At 37.8% G+C, this 21496-nt stretch overlaps 1 protein-coding gene and 1 pseudogene across 6 annotated transcripts in view; both read right to left on the bottom strand.

The window, feature by feature from the left end:
• Ttbk2 (tau tubulin kinase 2) overlaps positions 1–21496 on the bottom strand; it is a 160109-nt gene that overhangs the window by 31979 nt on the left and 106634 nt on the right. For all 6 annotated transcript variants that reach the window (XM_003475448.5, XM_063249552.1, XM_023567543.2 and 3 more), the window contains 4 exons: positions 20288–20392; positions 14112–14177; positions 11750–11842; positions 10203–10328 (listed from right to left, as the gene is read on the bottom strand). In XM_003475448.5, coding sequence (XP_003475496.2) covers positions 10203–10328; positions 11750–11842; positions 14112–14177; positions 20288–20392 — 390 coding nt within the window. The remainder of the gene's footprint in view (positions 1–10202; positions 10329–11749; positions 11843–14111; positions 14178–20287; positions 20393–21496) is intronic.
• Positions 2–10196, bottom strand: LOC134476204 (cytochrome c oxidase assembly protein COX18, mitochondrial-like; annotated as a pseudogene).

The following is a 21496-nucleotide window of genomic DNA, read 5'->3' as shown; positions in this document are numbered from 1 at the left end:
CGCAAAGGTAAAAAAAAGCAGAGTAAGCAAACAATAAACACAGTCATTTTCTTCTATAAGAAAAGGCACCTCACACACATTTAAAAGTTATAGTATTGATTTTCTTCTAAAAGAGGAAAATGTGAATAAGGACTGCACAAAGATCACGAGGTTGAATTAATACTGATATTCCTAAATTGTGTACAGGACTGTTTTGTAGCTGTACAGGAGAATGTTTCTATTTTTGGAAGACAAATAATGAAGGCTTCTTTTTCCTTTGAGAGAGGGTCTCACAATGTAGTATAGGCTGGCCTTAAACTATGTATCTCAAGCTGGTCTCAAACTTGTGGTAATCCTCCTACCTTAGCCTCCCAAGTGCTGAGATTACAGGTAAGAATCAGCCTATAATATTTTTAACCTACTTTCAAATGGTTTGGCAAAAAGAAGTCTATCTGTGTATGTTCACTTGAGCCACCTACTTGGTTATTAATCTATTATTATTTTTTTTGAGACAGAGTTTTGCCATGTAGTCCAGGTTGGCCTGAAAACCTCAGTGTCTTAAATCCTGGGATTATAGATGTGTGCTACCTTATTTTATAACACATGTAATTTCTTTTTGTCTTTTTTAAAACTTTACAAAACTGTCTTTTTTTTCCTTTCCTTTCTTATCTCTCTCTCTCTCTCTCTCTCTCTCTCTCTCTCTCTCTTCTGAAAACAAAGTCTCACTGTACAATTCAAGTTAGCCTTAAACTCATGGTGATCTTCCTGCCTCAGCCTCCCAAGTGCTGGGATTACAGGTGTGCAGCACCACACCCAGTTATAATACTTTTCTTTCTTTCTTTTTTTTTTTTTTTTTTTTTTTTGGTCTTTTTCCTTTTTTATTGGTACCAGGGATCGAACTCACGACTGTCTGCTTGCAATGCAGGCGCTTATGCCGCTGAGCTAAATCCCCAGCCCCTACAATACTTTTCTATGTGAGATGTTTTAGTGTGATTTGACATTACTTAATTTTTTATTTTATTTTCCAAAGTTCTGGCCACTCTAAAAAGTTGTAATTTTCTGAACAGGGACTACACTTTGGTTCCACTTATATATTCTTTTACAATTAAACATACTGTATTTCAAGCACTTGAAAGATTTAACTGTAGTCAAATATATCACACTTAACCCATAGTCTTCTTCATACAGTTTATGATTTTTAAATAAAAGCAAATTAAACAATACCTGAATTTCTAAATCTACACACATAAAAGTGACAGTGACATCTGCAACTGTTTCAAAATTATTGGACAATGTGTCATTTTCTTTTTTTTTTTAAATTTTATTTTGAAAGTATACTACAGAACAAGACAGAATAAAGCGAACTAAGATCGTACAGTGAAATTGGTACAGAACTTCACAGCAGGTTACCGGGATAACAGTAATAGGTATCACAGTATATTTTGTTATCTTTATAATAGTTGTTCTTTCAATCACGTGTATCAAAATGAGATGAAATATAGAACACTATAGAACCCATCAAAACAGAATATTGAATTGAGCAGTACCATCAATCAGAAAAGAGCAAAACAGGAATAAAAATATCTGCCTTGAAAGAGATGGCAGAAGGAAGTCCCCCCATTTGCTATGGTCAACCTCACAGGAGACACTCAGATTTCTGGTTCCCTCTCACTAATGGGTAGGTGAGTGGGGGGGAAATAGGGGAAGTGGGATATCCGACCCCAGGCCACGCATCAGCAGGCTCACCTCTGCCCAGCAGGGAGGCAGGCTGGTTTGTTTGGCTTCCCAGTGTCCTAAGTTCCAACATGGCACAGATCTCAAGAGCTGCGGCTGGTTCTCCCCCTGGAAGGGCAGCAGTCTGCCAAACCACCACTGCTTACCAGGGAGGGGAGGTCAATGTGTCATTTTCTTAGTATGTACTTAGCATAAAAGGCAGCAGAGAGGACTTTACAAGAAGTATCTAAATACTTGGTCAACAGTATTAGGCAAAGTTGGTGAAATTGTAGAGAATGCAGCAGCCAGTTCTGTGCAAGGCTTGCAAAGCTGGAGCATCACCAGGAGAGAACAGCTGAGTACAGTTGCAGCAATCGGAATCATCAACAGTGACACAACATGGGCAAAGTATGTGAGACATACATCTGAAAACAGGACATTTCAAGACTTTGCAGAACAAAAATCCTCACCATCAATAAATTGATGACACCTGCAGAGAGGCAGAATCCAGTACAGTGAGGTTAAAAAACCACAAAACACCTCCTTAACAGAAAAACCATCTGTACCTGCTATACCTGTACTAAAATTCCAGAGGGCAACAGACACGAAGATCCATACTGGAAGTTAAATCCAGACCAACACAGTGGCTCTGAAAGGGTAACTGTTATCCCAACTATATAGCTCTAAAATAAGCCTTAAGTTCTTTAGATAAGCAAGTCTTGTGGCTTTTATGGACCATCCCAGCTGACTGCACAAACTGCAACTCCTTGGTTAAGATGCTTGGCAGTGTTTTGTTTTTTATTTCTGATAGCAAATTTTCCACCTAGCTTGGGACAAAAGACACTGCAGATACACTGGCTGTTAACACTTTTAAAATGGCAACAGTTGCCAGGTGGTAGCATGCATACCAGTAATCCCAGCACTTGGGAGGCTGAGGCAAGAAGATTACCATGAGTTCAAGACCAACCTGAGCTACACAGTGAGTTGAAAGCAAGGCTGAACTACACAGCAAGACTCTGTCTCAAAAATTTAAAAAAAGAAGACGGTAACTACTATATGCAGGTTTCTCCATACAATTTCTGCTAATTTCTTCCCAAGTCTTCATCAAGCACAAGTTAGATTACTTGTGTTTCGAGCACAAATCCATGGGAACAAATGAAGTACCAGATTCACACCTTTGGTCGCTGTATCTAACACACCATGCCCCAGCTGCATAAGACTGCCAGCTGCTTATCTTGGCCTGCATGTAGTGCTGGTATGAGGCCCTGTCTCACAAACAAACAAACTCTTCAGTTTTTGATGTGATCTTAAGTCACAAATAACTGCAGTGTTTCTGTCCATATGCACCATTTCCAATTTCATGATTATGGTTCTATTCTCTATCATTTTCTTACTCTGTTAATATCTTGTCTTCACAGTCACTTTGTACATTCCTTACTCTAGAATCCAAATCAGCACTATACATAGGTCTATTTTATGCTTTTAAAAGAATTCTCTAGCTATTAAATGGACAACAGATGCCGTAAACAAGGATGAGGATAAAGGTGCTAAGAACCAGTTAGGAGGCTAATGTCCACTGAAAGAGCATGGTCACAGTGGAGAAGACTAGATGTGTCAGCACAGGGCCATCAGCTATGGGATCCGCTGATGTCTTATTTACTTACTGGATTATTTGTGTCAGCCTCCTTTATGAATAAGAGACAGTCCATTTTGAGTAAACTGAGTTTATACAATAAAGGTTATATAGTAAAATTATTTTTGAGCCTATATTAAAAATATTCAAGATATAAAAATAGGTAATAAAAATCAGGAGCTATGTCTGGAGTGATGAGGTTCTGAGTCATTTAGGTTTGTCCTTTGTTTTCTTTTTCCTTTCTCTCTTTCTTTCTCTCTCTCCCTTCCTTCCTTCCTTGCTTCCTTCCTTCCTTGCTTCCTTCCTTCCTTCCTTCCTTCCTTCCTTCCTTCCTTCCTTCCTTCCTTCCTTCCTTCCATTCATTCATTCATTCATACCAGGAATCAAACCTTACACTTGCCAGGCAGGTGCTTGTGCCACTAAGCTAAATTCTCAGCCCTGTAATTTAGGTTTTCTACTTTCCGATAATTTCTAATTTTCATAATGACCTTGTATTACTTTAATAACCAGAAAAGTTTAGCCAGCAAAATGTATTCTGTGAAATAAACTGGTCATGTCCCTCATCATGTATGCTCAACACTAGCTCCTGCACCTGGAACATACTTACTGATTAAGGCATCTGCATCTAACAAAGGTAAAGTGCCTTGGGGAAAGGCTCCACTTCTCAATTGCACAAAATGCAATGAATAGCTCTATCCAATTTGCCTCCATCTGAAACTCCAGTTTGCCCCTTCAAAATGAACAGAGATCAGCAAAGTCCAGCCTTTGCAAGAATAAGAATTATTTGTAATGTGAAATTAAGAACTTCACTGAGAATCCTGTTGATAATTCTCAATTAACAAGTGGTAGTGAAGGGCCAAGGATTTAGCTCATTGGTGTTTAAGTGCCTGCATGGCAAGTACGAGGTCGTCAGTTCGATCCTTGTACCAGGAAAAAACAAAAAAAAAAGTGGTAGTGAATAGATCAGTAAAACACATAACCAAAAGTGCACAAAGACAAGGCTAGCTTGGCTTATTCAAAGACAGATTATTTACTACAAAAGAAACTGTCTCACTTCAGTGATAAGCAGATGCAACAGAGGGAAAGAAAGACACAGTGTTGGACTTCTCTGCAATGCTGGGAGATTGTGGTAACCATGGGTGCAGGGGGGATGCACACACCACTGTATTCATCCTCTAGAGAATGGAACAGGCAAGACGGATGAAATACAGACAACACTTGGCAAGGCTGTGGAGCTTCAGCTGTTTTCATACTTTCTATGGAGACACTCAGGTGTTCGTCAGCAGTCCCAGGAGCTGAGGTGGTGGAGGCAGCACTCCAGCACAGAGCTCTTCCCTTCCAGCCAACTACCTGGCAGCACTGATGCTTCCCAGTGCCTCCCAGCAAGGCCAATTTCTTACTGCCTCCCCTGACCGAGCTAGATGGGGCAACAGAGAGTAAGTTCTATTAACGTAGGGGTCATGTTCACTGAATAGAAGAAAAAAGAGAAGTGAAGGAAGTATATACAAAAGCAGTTTCATTAATGTACATAGAAAACTACCTATATTTTCATGATGTTTCACATTTTACAAATCATTCTCATGAGTATTCATTAAAATATCAACAACACTGTGAGGTATTTTCACTGCTGCATCAAAGCCCTATTTAAACAGGGTCTTTTAAGTGTGTGCTATTTTCATTAAATACAAGTTATAGCCAGCCAGCAAGCAGGTCATATGGCATTATCCTTAAAAGTCCCTTCAATTGCCCATCTAGTATGGACAACTACCATCTTTCAATAAGTATGACATATCTAATTTTCCAGCCAACTCCAGGATGCTGTTTCTTTGGATAAATGTGGGTGAAGTTTGCTAGCTACATTTGGTGAATTTACACTGTAACACAAAAAAGCACTGCTCTTTGAAATATTAGATTCATCCTCAGTGCAGCTTGCTGAGAAGCCACTGGCAGCTGTCAGTGAAACCAATGGCTAGAAGTACACTGGATTCAGTAGGGCACCGAAGCACAACCATCATCACAGGCCACAGCTAACTGAACCAAAGGATGGACAGAACCAAGACAGGCACCATCATGGGAACAAGCAGCAGGTGCACTCCTGGGCCTTAATTCAGCATGTTACTCATTAAAAGTATGATTTGTACCCTTTCCTAACTTTACTCTCCCAAACAGTCTTATCAAATTCAAAAACCAGATGCCAGGATATCCTTATCATAGACATTATCTCCAAAAGTAAACTAGATAAAACTATCTCACATTATCACAAAAGGACAGAAGATAAAAAAATTCCCAGGTCCTTAACCTGTAACTAATCAAAAGTATGACTTGTATTTTTTTTTTTTTCGGAGTCACTCAGAGACACAAGGCCACTTTGGTTAAAACAAAATAAACCAAAAAACCAAATCACAGTTTCTTTATTTGGACCTCCAGATGCCTAAAGAGTAGCTAAAAACAGGACAAAGCTGGCATCTCTATTTTCATTTTGTATCTGCCTTCTTTTAAACAAATATTTTTTTTTGTCTTTTTCCTTTTTATCGATACCAGGGATCAAACTCACAACTGCCTGCTTGCAAGGCAGGCGCTTATGAAGCTGAGCTAAATCCCCAACCCCTGTATCTGCCTTCTTTATTACCTAAAAACAACTTTTGGATCAGATCCCTGTTCACTTTTCCATGCAAGTATGTTAATCATTTAAAGACCATCAACCTGATAACTAGGAATACATGGTTGATTAGCCTCCATTTACCTATCCTGTCTGGTACCCTTTCTGATTTTCATACTGTTCATGTGGCACATGCTCCTAATCCCAGCCCTTGGAAGCAGGAGAGTTGAAAGTTCAGGCCCAGTCTGAACAACTTGGTGACTTAGATACTGTTTTGAAATTTAACTAAGATCTACGTTTATTCCTTTGTAGTACCATGCGGCACTCTACCCTGAGCTATGCACCCAGCCCTTTTTAGTTTTTATTTTGAGATCTGATCTCACTAAATTGCCCAAGCTGGGCTCCAACCTGGCAACCCTCTTAACTTAGCCCCTCAAGGAGCTGGGATTACAGGCACATAACATCACACATGGCTCCTGTCTTAAAATTTTAAAAAAGGGAGGCTAGGAATATAGCGTACTGTTAAGACCCTAAGTTCAAATCTGCCCCCTCCCCCAAAAGACTGATGAAGCTTGTTTGACGTTGGAGTTCATTTTGTCCTCTGACTTTAGCAGCATATGTAAGTGTGTAGGCTGCTGATACTCATGCTATTTTTGGGCTCACCCACAGTGTGTCTATGGATTTCATTAGTCCTTTCAGTTCACTGGACGATGCTTGCTATGGTTTAGATTTGGAACGCCCCCCTAAAGGCCCAAATGATAACTGTTCATCCCCACTTGGTGCTATAAGGAAGTGGTGGAAATTTTAAGAGACGAGCATGATGAGAGTTTTAGGGCAGCTCTGAAGAGACTTGGGACCCTGGTTACTGCCTGTCTTTCTGCTTCCTGGTCAGAAAGTGAACCGTTGTTCTGCCACGCATCCCCACTATAATGTGCTGTCACAGGCCCAGAGCAACAGGGCCCATCGGTCACAGACCGAAACCTCCACAACTGTGCGCCAAACTTCACTTATAAACTGATCATCCTAGGTACCAGTTATTGAGACAGAAAACTGATGAACACAATGTCTAACATTACCTGAACATTCTTGTAAAAGTATGTCTTTACTTATCTCCTTAGAATCATGTGATCCTATTAATTATTGACAATTACTCATAATTATTTTTTTACTTCACATTCATTAACCAGTCACACTAGTAAATATGGTACCTATTATGTTTATGGTTATCAGGCCACATGGAAACTAGAAAGAGCTTAGGTCTTTCTAAGTGAGTCAGAAATGAGCGTAAACATTAGTTGGGGCACTACTGGTTTGTAGTCTTAGGCAACATATCTAAACTAAGATTCTGTAAATTGAGTGTAATAATACCCAGGATTATCGACATTACTGTGTGCCATTATCATGAAAGTAACATGTGACAGCTTCAAGGTTCTTTTGCCTGGATCAATGCTGAATCTTAGTTTTCCATTCATTGGTAACAGTATCATTTCCATGAAACTCAAGAAGCAGACATCCCTCAGAAATATTTTCTTTTCACAAAACATTTTTATATATTGATTTTATAAAGTGATTTATATATTGGTCAGTTTTTGGTTTTATGAGACTGGGCCTCACATAGTTCAGGATGGCCTTGAACTCACTATAGTCCAGGCTATGAACTCACAGTGATGCTTCCACCTCAGCCTCTCAAGTGCAGGCATTACAGCTGTGCACGACCATACTCACCAAAAAGCACTTACTTTAACTACAAGATGGCCACAATAAGATTGAAGGTTTTTTTTTATCATTATTAACATTTCTGAAAATGTTAGCCTAGAATTTTTTTTAACTACATTTTAAGCCAGGCACGGTGCTACATGTGGGTAACTCCAGCACTCTGGGAGGCTGACACAAGAAGACTGCAAGTGAGCCCAGAGTGGGCAGCTTAGTGGGATCCTGCCTCAAAAATAAAGTTTTTTGTTTTGTGTTTTGAGACAACATCTTACCATGCAGTTTAGGCTGGCCTTGAATTCATGGCAGTACTCCTGCCTCACCTACTTAGAAGCTGGAATTATAGGCATACAACACCATACGTGGCCATAAATACTGTTTTCTACCAGTTAAACTATATGTGAAAACATTAGAGTTAGAACCAAGATTAAAGCACGCTACCTTATATTGTTTATAGGTATTGTTTATATTAATTATGAAATATTACAGCAATTCTAGGATACAGTGTGTTGAACCATGAACTACATGAGACCCTGTCTCAAAACACACATACACACATGGAGAGAGAGAGAGACACAGAAAAGAAAGTATTATTTATACATTTAATTTTTCTTACATTTCCTGAGTATGGGACTAAAAGAAGCCCAAAGCAAGATTCAACAAACAATCTAAAACTAGATGAAATTTATACGTCAGGTAGTACAGAATAAAAAAATATGATATACTTGTTTGTTTACGAAGACATTCTTGGATATAAATATTAAATATTAATAAATGATGTAATTTTCCAAAATGATACAGTATGTTTACAAATCAAGTCTCATCCTGGTGTAGTGGTGCAAGCCTATAATTCCAGCACTCAGGAGGCTGAGGCAGAAGGATTACTGTGCAACAATCCCGTTTTTTTTTTTAAATCGGTACCAGGGTTCGAACTCATGACTCCGCCACTTGCAAGGCAGGTGCTTATGCCGCTGAGCTAAATCCCCAGCCCAGGAGGATTTCTATGAATTAGAGGTCAGTGTGGACTTAAATAGTGAGTTCAAAGCCACCTTGAACTGAATAACAAGGCCCTATCTTAAAACAAACAAAAGAAATCAAATCTAAGCCTTTACTCTAATTGAACATATACAAAAGATTTCTGTTAGAAAACAAACTACATAGCTATTTACCCTATATCTACACAATCTGTGACTTGGTAAGACAATGATGATCCATAGCAAGTGACCGTAACTTTTTAAATTTGTAAAACATACATATTTAAAGTAAAAACTGACTCTGATACTTTTGACTGAATGTGTGTATGTGTGTACACACACACACACACACACACACATATTGCAATATATATATATTTTTGGTCTTAGAACATGATCAAAACCCTAAACTTTCTATTAACCCTAAACAAAGCAGACTTTGTCAACAGAAGTTATTAAGTTCAAGTAGGAAAATTGGGAACTTTCTAGCTCCTCTTGGAACCATCTTTATAGATGTCATATCATTATTTTATTACATGTACTGCAAATTGTCTACGTTTCAGAAAACAGGTACAAAATGTAAATGGAAGAACATAGCTCAAAAGACCTCAAGCACAATGTGTTTTCTCAATCTGTGATACTGTGTACACAGTCCATAATGCAAATGGCCATATGAGAAAGAAGACAAGCTCATTCATTTAAAGTTTGTAAGGATCCAAGGTTGTATGTTGCTCTCTGCTTTATATTCTGTTTACATCTTACACAAAGGCTGTGATTTCCCAGAGAAATAATTACTATATACAAATAAATTCATTGTGATACAGATACTCTCAGTTTTTTCGCTGGATATTAGAACTCAAAATTTTCATTAAAAAGTAGCAAAGCCTATGTGTTGCCCTTCAAAGATAGAAATAATACACTAATATATATTATTAATCTATGTGTGGCTTCATTTATGTTTTCAGTGGTACCGACTACGTAAGCCTGAACCAAGTTCTCCCTATGAGAAACAGAATCTTCAGAAATATAGGATGCTGGAGTTGAGGATGTGATCTGTAGTAAACCTAGTTGAGCCTTTAAAGGCTTCATTAACCAGTGGTCTAGCAGTGATGTCGAATCTTTTAGAGATTTCAGGGATAACAGACAATGACTGCAACATGATTGCCACAGGGTCGCCACCATGGTTCTAAGGAAACAACTCAATTTTCAAAGACAAAACCAATAATCTTCACTGACTGCTGTCTCATAGCATATTAACATGTGGCATGGAGCCTTTAGATACATTACCTTAGTGGGACATTTCCTTCAGGTCAACACATTAGCATGGAATTTACATAACTTCAAACATCAGTTCTGTATGCAAGGTGAATCAAACCAGAAACAGTATGATCTGTTTTTTACTGAATAAAACTAAAACTCTAATAAAGGTAATTAGAAAAATCTGTTTCTCCCTCATCATCAATTTACTACACTTCTCAGACTGTACTAAGACAGTGTTATTGTAGGGACCTCTCATCCTCACTCATGACACTCCCCAGTAAGTGAAGGGAGAGAGCAGAAAAGAGAATGCACCACAGATTCCAGAGATGGTTACCTGGTAGTCCGGTTTTGTAAAATAATCCAGAGAGGAGATATGGTCCAGAAAGATGCTGAATTCTGGAGGGAGATGCTTCAACATGAGCCTGTGGTCATATCTCTCCTTAATGGAGCCTACTTGCTCCTGAAAAGTAAAAAGAAAAGAGCCAAAGTCAATTTTTTTGGCAGCTACTCATTAAAAGCCCTTGCATAACAGTCTCAAGGGAATGGACCAAGCAATGATGTAGTGGGTAATTAAGTATAAAGCAAGATAGTAAAAGAGAAAAAGAAAGTATAAAACCAGAACAAAGTTCACACTAATAGTTTAATGCACAGTAGTTGAACGGGAGCAAAACTAGAGCTTTGCATCAGTGAACTAATAATTCCCAAATGAGTTTATGTTGGGCTGGGGATGGTGACTCACATTTGTAATCTAAGCACTCTGAGAGGCTGAGGCAGGGGAACCACCTGTTTTTGCCCAGCCTGGGCATCTCAGCAACTTAGTGAGACTCTGTCTCACAAAACAAAACAAAACAAAACAAAACAAAACAAAACAAAACAAAACCAAACCCAGGGGTTGCTGGAGATGTAGCTCAGTGTAAAGTAATGGCCTTAGGTTCAATCTCTCATACAACCCCGCCGAAGAAGTTTATCTTGAATCTGATTTACTTTTTTTTTTTTTTTTTTTTTTTTTTTTGCAACAGGGTTTTGCTATATAGCCCAGGTTGGCCTCAAACTCACAGTGAACCTCCTGCCTCAGCCTCTTGAGTGCTTGGGATTACAGATGTGTGCCACCATGGCTGACTTTGTTTACTTTTCTTTATCAACATTTGTTTACAGTTTTCAAATCAAACAATACACTGTAACAATAAAAAATGAAAAACTCACTTGTCTTGCAAAAAGAGAGAACCGGTGAAGTTATGAACACAAGAGGGGCTGGGTACAGTTCAATGGCAGAGCACGAACTTCACATAGTGTGAGGCTGTTAAGCTCCTGGTTAAGGCTCCAGCCTACCCCTACCCCATGACATCAGCACCCCCCAAAACTAGGGAGGACAGCTGAATCATAAGAAATGACGACACTTATAAATCAGTATCTATTCTTCATGTACACAGAAAAGTTGCAACATTAATTAGCTCTCTAGTGTTCGTTCACTCACAGAAAAATATATGCATTTGCATACAATGACAGTGCTTATAGATTTTAAGTCATATATACATCATATTTTCTTTTAATAACTGAATATTTAGCTAGGCATGGTAGTGAACACCTATAATCCCTGCATTCAGGAAAATGAGAAGAAGAGCACCAGGTTTTTGAGGCCAGCCTGGATTACATAGAGAGTTCAGGGTCGGCCTGAACTACAAAGCAAGGTTCTATCTCAAAAAAGAAAAACAAAAGTTTTAATTTATACATAAAAGCAAAATCCATACAATTAATGGAGAATTATATAATGTCTAAAAACAAAATACACTATAGTATTTAATAAATATATTTTTAAGAAAAATAGTAAGGAAAAAATTCTATCTTTCCCATACCAAAATTGACAATTGTTTCCAAAATTACCTTGTCCTTTATTTTCCTCCAAGGTAGCTGACCAACCACAAATTCCACCAACATGTAGAATAGAGACCAAAGGTCATCATGTCTTCCCATTTCCTTCATAAACGAAACAGAATTCAGACACATTACATTCCCAGTTCTTCAATGCATACTGCATTAAGACCTAATCATTTTGTTTCATCTCACTAGCCTTAATAGTTTGAACATATTTCCTCTAAAATTTATCTGGAAAACCAATCTATATATCTGCACAGGTATACAACAATCTATATGGCAGAAAAAATACATATATATATATATATATATATATATATATATATAAAATCAACTTGACTTAAAGAATACCTTAAAACCTAGCAATATCCAAAATAGTACAATAAACAATATATTAATCAACAAATTCATTAAGAAGAAAGGGAAGCTACAATTAGGTTTGGTGGCACATGCCTGTAACCTCAGTTACTCATAGCGCAGCAGTATTTTCCATAAATTTTAACTGCTATCAAGAGGACAAAGCAGTTAAAAAAATTTTTGCTCTGAGAATTTGCTGCCATGGCCTTGTCCTTATTTAGATTTGGGAATTACATCTGTATGGTATGGAAGCCATACCCAGAAATTAGCTTCAAATGCTTCTAGTTGCCGTTTTCTGCAGTGATGACAGAAGCAAACGTGAGATTCTCTTTCAAAAAAATTTTGTTAATACATACACCTAAGACACGCATTCTTTATTTTTTGATAGTTAAAAAAAATTTTTTTCAAGTCCATTTTATTCACGGATTAAAAAAAAGAAAAAAAACTACAACAAAATTTCAAAACACATCAGTCCGGGGGCAACAATGGTACCGATGTTGTACAGTGTCATCCCCAGATCACTCACCCAGAGTACAAGACACCCGCATTCAATTGTCCAAACAATTTCAGTACAAATCTTCCTCTTCAGCGAACTCAGAAAAGTCAGTACTATAACTATCTTAACTATTCATATATATATATATATATATATGTTTTTTCTTTCAGTTTGTCACATCAATAATATAATATTTATACATTTTACTTATTTATTTCACTATAAATTCACAATATTTAACTATTAATTTACAATATTTACACATTTTACTTATTTATTTCATTAATGAGTATGTTCTCAAGTTGCATCCATCTACCTATAAAAAAAAACTCCATTTTATCCTTCTTTATGACTGAGTTACTCCACTGTAGAAAAATACATCTTTTTTTATCCATTCCTCAGTCAGTGGATATTTAGGTTGTTTCTAAGATCTGGCTATTATAAACTGTGCTATAGGTGCACATATATCACTGTGGTATTATGTTTTTAATTCTTTTGGGAAGATCCCCAGAAGGGGTATAGGTGGGTTAAATGGAACCTCCAAACCTAGTTTTTGTAGAAATCTCCACACTGATCTCCATAGTGGTTGCACCAGTCTGTGTCCCATCAACAGTGGAGAAGGGTTCCTTTCTCCCAACAGCCTCGACAACATTTGATACTGGATGATTTCTTGAGAATAGGCATTCTTTCCGGGGTGAGATGGAATCTCGTTGTTTTAATTTGCATCTCCTGAATGACTAATGATTTGAACATTTTTTTAAGTATTTATTTGTTGTTTATATTTTTTCATCTGAGAAGTGTGTATTTATCTCAGATGCCCATTTTTGGATTGGGTCTTTAAATCTGGGAGGACTAAGTTTCTTTAGTTCGTTATAATACACATTCTTTATAAACATAAATATATTTGGCTATTATCTTTTTCAGCAAATCAAATTCTATTTTCAAAGCAATTGCACATATCTGTTACCTAATATACCTCTTACCATGCATTAGTATTAACTCTTTCAACATCAATGCCAGCCCAAAATAGGAACTTTGTAACTATTCAAGAAAGGCTCTGCTCAGTAGCCATTACCACCCCATGTACAGAAAACACTCCTCATTTAACAACGGAGTTATAATCCTGAGCTAGGTCACTGATGGAATTGGTCTCTAAATGAGGAATTCCACATAATACAGAGTGTACATTACAGTATTTAGAGCAATGAAATGGTCAAAGGAATAACCTAACTTGATGACTGGTTTATTTACGTAACTTTTACATACAGTACTGTGATGTATAATAGAACATAAAATTATAGTACTGTACTGTACAGTATAATCAGCAAAAATCAGTACTGTATAAACAAGGTATATTGTGACAAAAAGAAAAAAAAAGAAACACAACTCTTAGTGGCAAGTTGGCAATCAAACAGTTGTTAACCAGGTTGGTTGTTAAATAAGGAACATCAGTAATGTGAAGAAGGCAGTGTGACTGAAACTGTAAGTACACTTAAATAGATATGGTCACATACTTACTCTGTTTCTGTGGGCATTAACTGATGCATAGCGAACCGTCCCTCGAAAGCCTGCCACAGCTCGAGGCTAAAACAAAGCCAAACAAGAATATAAAACAAACAGCAATAGATCAGTCCACAAAGTAAATGGGAAAAATGTATTTATTATTGTCATACTAGAAAACTATTTAATTTCTATTATGAAATTATAGAAAAAGAATATCTTTAAGCCAGAGCCCTAAAATATGTGATAAAAGTTTTGTTAATTTTATTTTTGTCCTTTTTTTTCTATTTATATATTTTTTTAAAAAGTTGCCACTGGGCTGAGGCAGGTGGTGGTTTAGGGTTTGGTGGTGGAGCACTTCCCAGTATGTGCACGGCTCTCCAGCACCCTACCCAAAAGGTAGCATTCAGGACCAATACACGACTGAAGACATTCAGTGCTTTCTTAGTTTATACATTTTATCATAGTATACACATTAACATTCAGGGTTGGATACAAATATATTAAAAAGACTATAAAGAAACACTAAAACACTATAAATAAACCTTTTTATATCTTAGCTATTTTATTCAAACAATTTAAAGGTGGTGGCAACTTATACCTTATATATTATAAATATAACTCATAATATTCACAACTGAAGTGACTGAATGTCCCTGATACTGAGAATAAAGCCGAAGATGAGTAATACATGATTCTAACACTTGGAGAGTGCAACTGTGAATAAAGTCCAAACAAGACTTACCATGGTTTGACACCTTACACAATAGATATACTGTGATTTTACCTGCCACACATTTTCTTTCTACCTCAGGACAGCATGTGCTACTCTTCAGATGCCATCATCTGCATATATTGCTGGCTAGCAAGCCCTTATCAAGGCCTCTGCTCATATGTCACCTCCTCAGAGAAATATTCCTTAATCACCCTAATCTAAAACATTGCAATGCCAGTCCGCTGTTTTATACTCTCCCATAGTAACATCTTTTACTACGCAAACTCTATTTTATTTACATTTTACCTTACCAACTGTTTGCTTATATTCTAAATTTATTTTTCTTTTAAAATTTTTTTATTTTTTATATTCTAAATTTGTCTTTTATTTCACAGGATATAAACTGTGTGAGAGCAAAGTCTCTGTCTTGCTCATTTTATAAACATACAGCCTCTGAGAGGTAAGTATCTTATTGGAAGACTTCCTCAGCAGATGATAAAGCTAGGCATCAATTAAGGTTTTTCAGTTTAAAATTATATGTTGTTTTCATTTTGTTGTTGCGTAGGGATCAAGTCAGTACCTGAAGAGCCAGCAGAGCCACAGTATGAAAACTGACAAACTTAAAAATGATCATAGCCGATTATTTTCATTAGTAGACTTTTGGGCTTTTCTCAGTAATTTCAAATTTCCCCCAATTAACACATGCTACATCTGCATCAGAAAAAGGTTATCATAAATGTTATTTCACTAATCCTAGACTCGTAGTGTAGCTCTATGGTAAAGGATTTGCTTGGTTGAAAATCCTTACTTAGCAGAATCATTTTGGTCATATACTATAACATAAGATTTAACTCAATTTCAATCAAAATACTAATAGCATTCATCACAGAAATATAAAAAAAAAGTTCTAAAATGTGTATGGAACCAGAAAAGCCCCAGAACAGCAACACAATCTTGCGGCATACACATGTAATCCCAGCTGAGAGGCCGAGGCAGAAAGATTGCTGCAAGTTCAAGGTCAGCCTAGGCTACGTAGTGAGTTCAAGGCCAACCTGAACTGCATTTCAAGACCTGTCTCAAAAAAAAAAAAGAAAAGAAAAAAAGCAGGGGCATCACAATACCTAACTCTAAGTTATACCACAAAACCGCAAGTGATAAAAACAGCATGGTACTGGAACAAAAACAGACATGTGGATCAATGGAATACAACAGAGCACGCAGAAACATCCCCAGACACTTTCAGTCACCTGATCTTCAACAAATGAGTCAAAACACACTGAAGGAAAGACAGCCTGTTTAGCAAATGGTGCTGTGAAAACTAGCTATGTGCAAAAGATTGAAGCTGTACCCATGTGTCGCACTATGTACTAAAATAATATCAAAATGGATCAAAGGTCTAAACATCAAAACAGAAACACTTGGAAGATAAAAAAAGCTTCTGCATAGCAAGAGAAACAAGAGAGGGAAGAAACAACCTACAAAGTGGGAGGAGAGCTTTATTAACTAGCTATTTTCTGATAGAGGATTAATATAAAAATACACAAAGAACTTAAAAAATAGCCAGTGTTACTGCATGATGGATCGCCCTTACTCTCTAGTGTGTACTTCTTTTCTTACTTTCATTTGGCCTAAACTCACTCTGTGTGGCCTGTTTCTTTTCCTTCCTTTAAAAAACAAAACAAAACAAAACAAAAACTTTGCTACTATTTGCACCTGTCTTGACCAATCTTTGTTCAGAACAATCACCTCCAGGAAGAGGCTCCAGCACCTCAAAACCTGCTAACATATTTGGCTTAGCCAGGCAGAAGCAGCAGGTAAAGCCCTTTGGGCACATTATTGTTGTTTCTCTCTAAAATGCTATGAAGTTTTTTCTTCTTTCTCAGTCTCTGTCCTAGCTTATGAAACTTTTCTCATGGTGCCAGGAAAAACCTTCCTGATGTGTACCAGCAAGTGGGATGGTCTCTGTGTGTGTGTGTGTGTGTTTTTTTTTTTTCTTTTCTATTGGCCAGTAAGAGGTCTACAGACCTGCCTCAAGTTTATTTTCCTTTTTCTTTTTTTCATTTGTGGTCACTCTAAGGGCATGAGTTAAGTAGCCACTGAGGCTGTTATTATGCCCTTTTGTCCTCATATTTTGAGTTTTCTGTGATATTTTGCTAGTCTTTTGGGAAATTAGCTTGGTCTCTGCCTACCCTAGTTTACTCCTTTGTGAGTTCAAAGTCTCATCTGCACTTCTCCCCTGGATGGCCATTTCTTTTTCATGGTGCTACCTTAGTCATGGTCACCATCATGTCTCATCACAGGACTGGCCACTATCTATCTAGTCTTTTCACATTGGCTGCCTGTTTTTAATCAGCTATGTGGGTTTCACTATATTTGACTTCAAGTAACGTCGTGATCACCAGAAAATCTCACCCTTGTAGATAGGAGCTAAGCCTCTGATTTAGACAACATATGCGCTTCTTTCCTCTTTTCTTTTAAATTGAGATATATCTCTTTGTCTCTTCTAAAATTCCAGTACAACTTAACTCACATGACTTAACAGTATACAAAATAGAGCCATCCTTGTTCTTAAACGTTTTTAGGTTTCAAAAAGGGGGAAGATTCTGACTCTGTTGCCTTAAACAAAGCACCAGTGTTTTACTACTGGGCTAAATATGAGAGATACTGTTTCCCAACTGGTTCTAATATGCTTACACAGAGCCATCAAGTAGTTCAACATGGCTACAGGAGTCCTGGTAGGGAGGAACTTCACCCTGATCTCCTGGGAGTTTAGAAGAGCTATATAGAGCCATCAACAGGCTCAATATCTCTCTTCCTAAGGAGTTAATGGGCTCTGTAGATAAAAAGCCTTCAGCAAGGCTTTCTTCCATGTTTCTATGAAAGATGCCAGTATCATCCTAGCTTTGGACAGAGATATCTGTCTCATGAATACTTGAGTCTCACAAGGGATGCTTTGTGGACTCAAAAGGAGTCTCCTTTTGCATGAAATGGCATCTTAAGAAATGAGACCTAGATGTCACTCTCTATTGGCTCCAAGATGAGCCACGGGAAACTAAATAAACCATGTTCACAGATCCACTGACTTTACCCCAGGCCATATCCTAGATCAAGGGGAAGGTTTGACCCAGCTGATTTGGTTTGACCCCATCTACTATCGCAATATGGTTTGGGTTCAATACAAACCAAAAAGTAGCAAGAAATAGCTACTGGATGGCTAGGAGATTATTTTTCATGTAAACCAAGCCACTGCCTTGGGCTTCCTTTGACTGTAAGGCAGCAATAATCCCCCACCCTATCAGGGATTAACTGTCCCTGCTCCCAGAGAGGGGCCAGGCCAGTCAAAACCCTTGTTTCCTGCGCTGATGACTAAAAGATCCAAAGGAACTGATAATTCCCGTCTGCAGATATTACCATCTCCTATAGGGAAGGGTAACACTGGATACCATGGGTAAGCTAATTCAATAATTCCATTCAGCTTTGACTTCCTTCTCTGGAAAACCCTCCCGTATTTGGGGTTGAGGGGACCCCTAGGTAGAGATTATCTACTTCTATTCTGATATGTTACTTAAAAGGTCAAATGCATAACCATGAGTTTCTTTTTTTTTTTTTTTTTTTGTCTTTTTCTTTTTTATCGGTACCGGGGATCGAACTCAAGACCACCTGCTTGCAAGGCAGGTACTTATGCCGCTGAGCTAAATCCCCAGCCCCTAACCATGAGTTTCTAAATGTCCTAGTGTCCTACTCCCTTGCTAGGAAGAGATTTACTAGCAAAATTGGGAGTTCTCAAATTTTAACAAAGGCTAAAATGGATTTTTCCTGTTTGGACTACCCCAGGTCTTAACCTAATTAGCCAACAGGCAGACCTGCTTTATGGCATAATAAAATACCATGGAATACTCTTTCTCCTCTATATATCAGAAAAGAGTGCTGGACATGGTGATACACACCCATAATCCCAGCACCTGGGAGGCTCAGGCAGGATAGCATGAGTTTGAGGTCAGCCTGGGGTACATATGAACTACATAGCAAGGTCCTGTCTCACAGAGAGAGAGACAGACAGACAGACAGACAGAAGGACAGAGAGATGCACTGTTTTGAGCGAGTTGAACAAAGGGTAGGATAAGTACTCTGCTCAGTGGCCTACTTTTCAAAAATTTAGATGGAGTGGCTGCTGGATGGCAACCTGCCTGAGGGCAATAGCAGATACAGAAATGCTAACAGAAGTCAGAAACTACAAGTTCAGACTCCCATCAGGTCACAGCTATTAACTGAAAGTGATTCTTGAGACCAAAGTTTACTCATAGCTAACAGGAGAATGACTTGCCAGGCATCAAGCCATGATCTTAGAAACCTCTGAGATTATTACAAAAACTTGCACTACTTTTTTTTTTTTTTGTCTTTTTGAGACAGGGTCTTACTATGCAATTCAGGCTGGTCTTCAGCTCACTTTGTGGACCAGAGTGGTCAGCTTTTAATTCTGTCTTTTTGATGCCTACAGGCTCAAAAGTTAGCTACCCCTGTGAAAAAGTGATCTCCTAGACCTATGCAAGGAGGCAGGACATCAGTGACCTGTTCCTCTAAGACTCCGAGGAGGTCTGGTTCAATGATGAAAGCAGCTTGAAGGACATCAAAAGGGTGGTTATGAAGTTGTCAGTTCACTGAGGCCAGCTTCCACCAGAGACCTCTCTGCTCAAAGAGCAGAGCTTATAGCTCTTCTTGGACATTGATATTAGGAAAAGGCAGGAAGCTATATATCTACACAGACTCCAAATATGTCTTCCTGGTGCTACATGGCCAGGATTGCTCCAGCTGAACTGCCTACACTGGGCTACAAATCCTGAGCTCAAATGATTCTTGTCTCTCAGCCTCCCACAGGTACGTCTGGCTTACTGTCTTTCTCTTTTCTTCTTTCTTTTTTTCCTTTTTTTCTTTCAGGCAAGGTTTTGCTATGTAGTTCAGGCTGGTCTTGAACTCACTATGTAACCTAGGCTGGCCTCAACTCAGGGGTGATCTTCCTGGCTCCACCTCCTGTGTGCTGGTATTACAGGTGTGCACCATCGCACCAAGCAAAGCTGCAATTGTCTTTGTTTTGTTTTGTTCTATTTTTCTTATTGAGACAGGATTTCACTATGCAGTTCAGATTGGCCTTGAGCTCACTTTGTAGACCAGACCGACCTCAAACATGAACTCACAATGATCCTCTTCCAGCCTCAGCCTCTCAAGTGTTGGGATTACAGGCATGTGCCATCATGTCTGGCCAAAGTCATAACTTTCAATAGTAAATTTATTATTTGATCTATAATGTAATCATGAAACTCATATGCCAACTTTTCGATAATATCCATTCCTCTTTTCACTGACCCACATTCCCATACCTGTAACATCCATTCTGATACAAAATTAACATATTTTTTAAAGGATCATGTTATAAACAATAGATTAGTTCACAAATATTTAATAGTAATATGAAAAATCTTACTGGTCTGACGTCACCACAGGAATTGGTAAATTGCCGAGCCAAGCCAAAATCAAGCATGTAACATTTTCTACATGTACTAGGAAAGCGACCCATGGCGAAGTTCGACTAGAAAAATAAAAAAGATAAGTACACATATTCTTATAATACTTAGTCTTTGTACTTTAGCACGCTTTCAATTATTCTTCTATTTAAAGTCTATATATGTTCCAGATATTTCATTCAATGATGTTTATTATGTATTAATAATCTAGTTTTTGTTTTCATTAATGCCTAGTAATCTTTGAACAAAAAAGAAATTAGGCAACTATATAAAATTATACAACAATGACTTTAATGAAATTCAGAAATCAGGTACCTTGAAATTCTAGTCTAGGTTGGGGCTAGGGGTTTAGCTCAGCGGCATAAGCACCTGCCTTGCAAGCAGGCGGTCGTGAGTTCGATCCCCGGTACTGATAAAAATGAAAAAGAAAAAAAAAAAAAAAAAGAAATTCTAGTCTAGGGATTGTATTATCTGTAGTTTCAAACCAGAGATATTAGGAATGTGGGGAGAAAAAGTAGCTAAAAAGTTCAAAGAATTTCCTAAAGGACCATACAGCTGAATTGTACTAATCCAAAATTAAACACAATTTAAGGAAACAGTTCAAAATGATTCAATATACTGCATTTTTCTGTTAAAATAAATGAGTATAATGTTAAATGCCCACAAATTTGCAATAAGGGAATCTTTGATGATAAAATTCAAATTGTTACACAGAATTGTTAGCCTTTCTTTGTTTCTGGTTTTGGGTTTTTTGGGGGGTAGGTGGGTGTTGAGACAAGGTTTGCTATACAGTTTAGGCTGGCCTTGAACTCACTATGAAGCCTAGGATGTCCTCCAACTTGCATCAATCCTCCTGCTTCAGCCTCCCAAGATTAACTTTTCTTTTTTTTTTTTTCGTCTTTTTCGTTTTTATCGGTACCGGGGATCGAACTCACGACTGCCTGCTTGCAAGGCAGGCGCTTATGCCGCTGAGCTAAATCCCCAGCCCCGATTAACTTTTCTTTTAAAATGCATTTCTACTTAAGGAGATTTCTAATGAAATAGAGGCTCACTGATTAAAATGACATAGGGTACAAGAAATGCAAATAACATTAAATCTGACTTTTCTATGTCAATTTTAGTTGGCATTTTCATGTATTTAATTCTAGAAATCATATGTTAACAGATGG

Source organism: Cavia porcellus, unplaced genomic scaffold, assembly GCF_034190915.1.
Source record: "Cavia porcellus strain 051 isolate PalLab524CR breed Dunkin Hartley unplaced genomic scaffold, mCavPor4.1 scaffold_6, whole genome shotgun sequence".
Taxonomy (NCBI): domain Eukaryota; kingdom Metazoa; phylum Chordata; class Mammalia; order Rodentia; family Caviidae; genus Cavia; species Cavia porcellus.
This window is presented reverse-complemented; position numbering and strand designations above follow the sequence as displayed.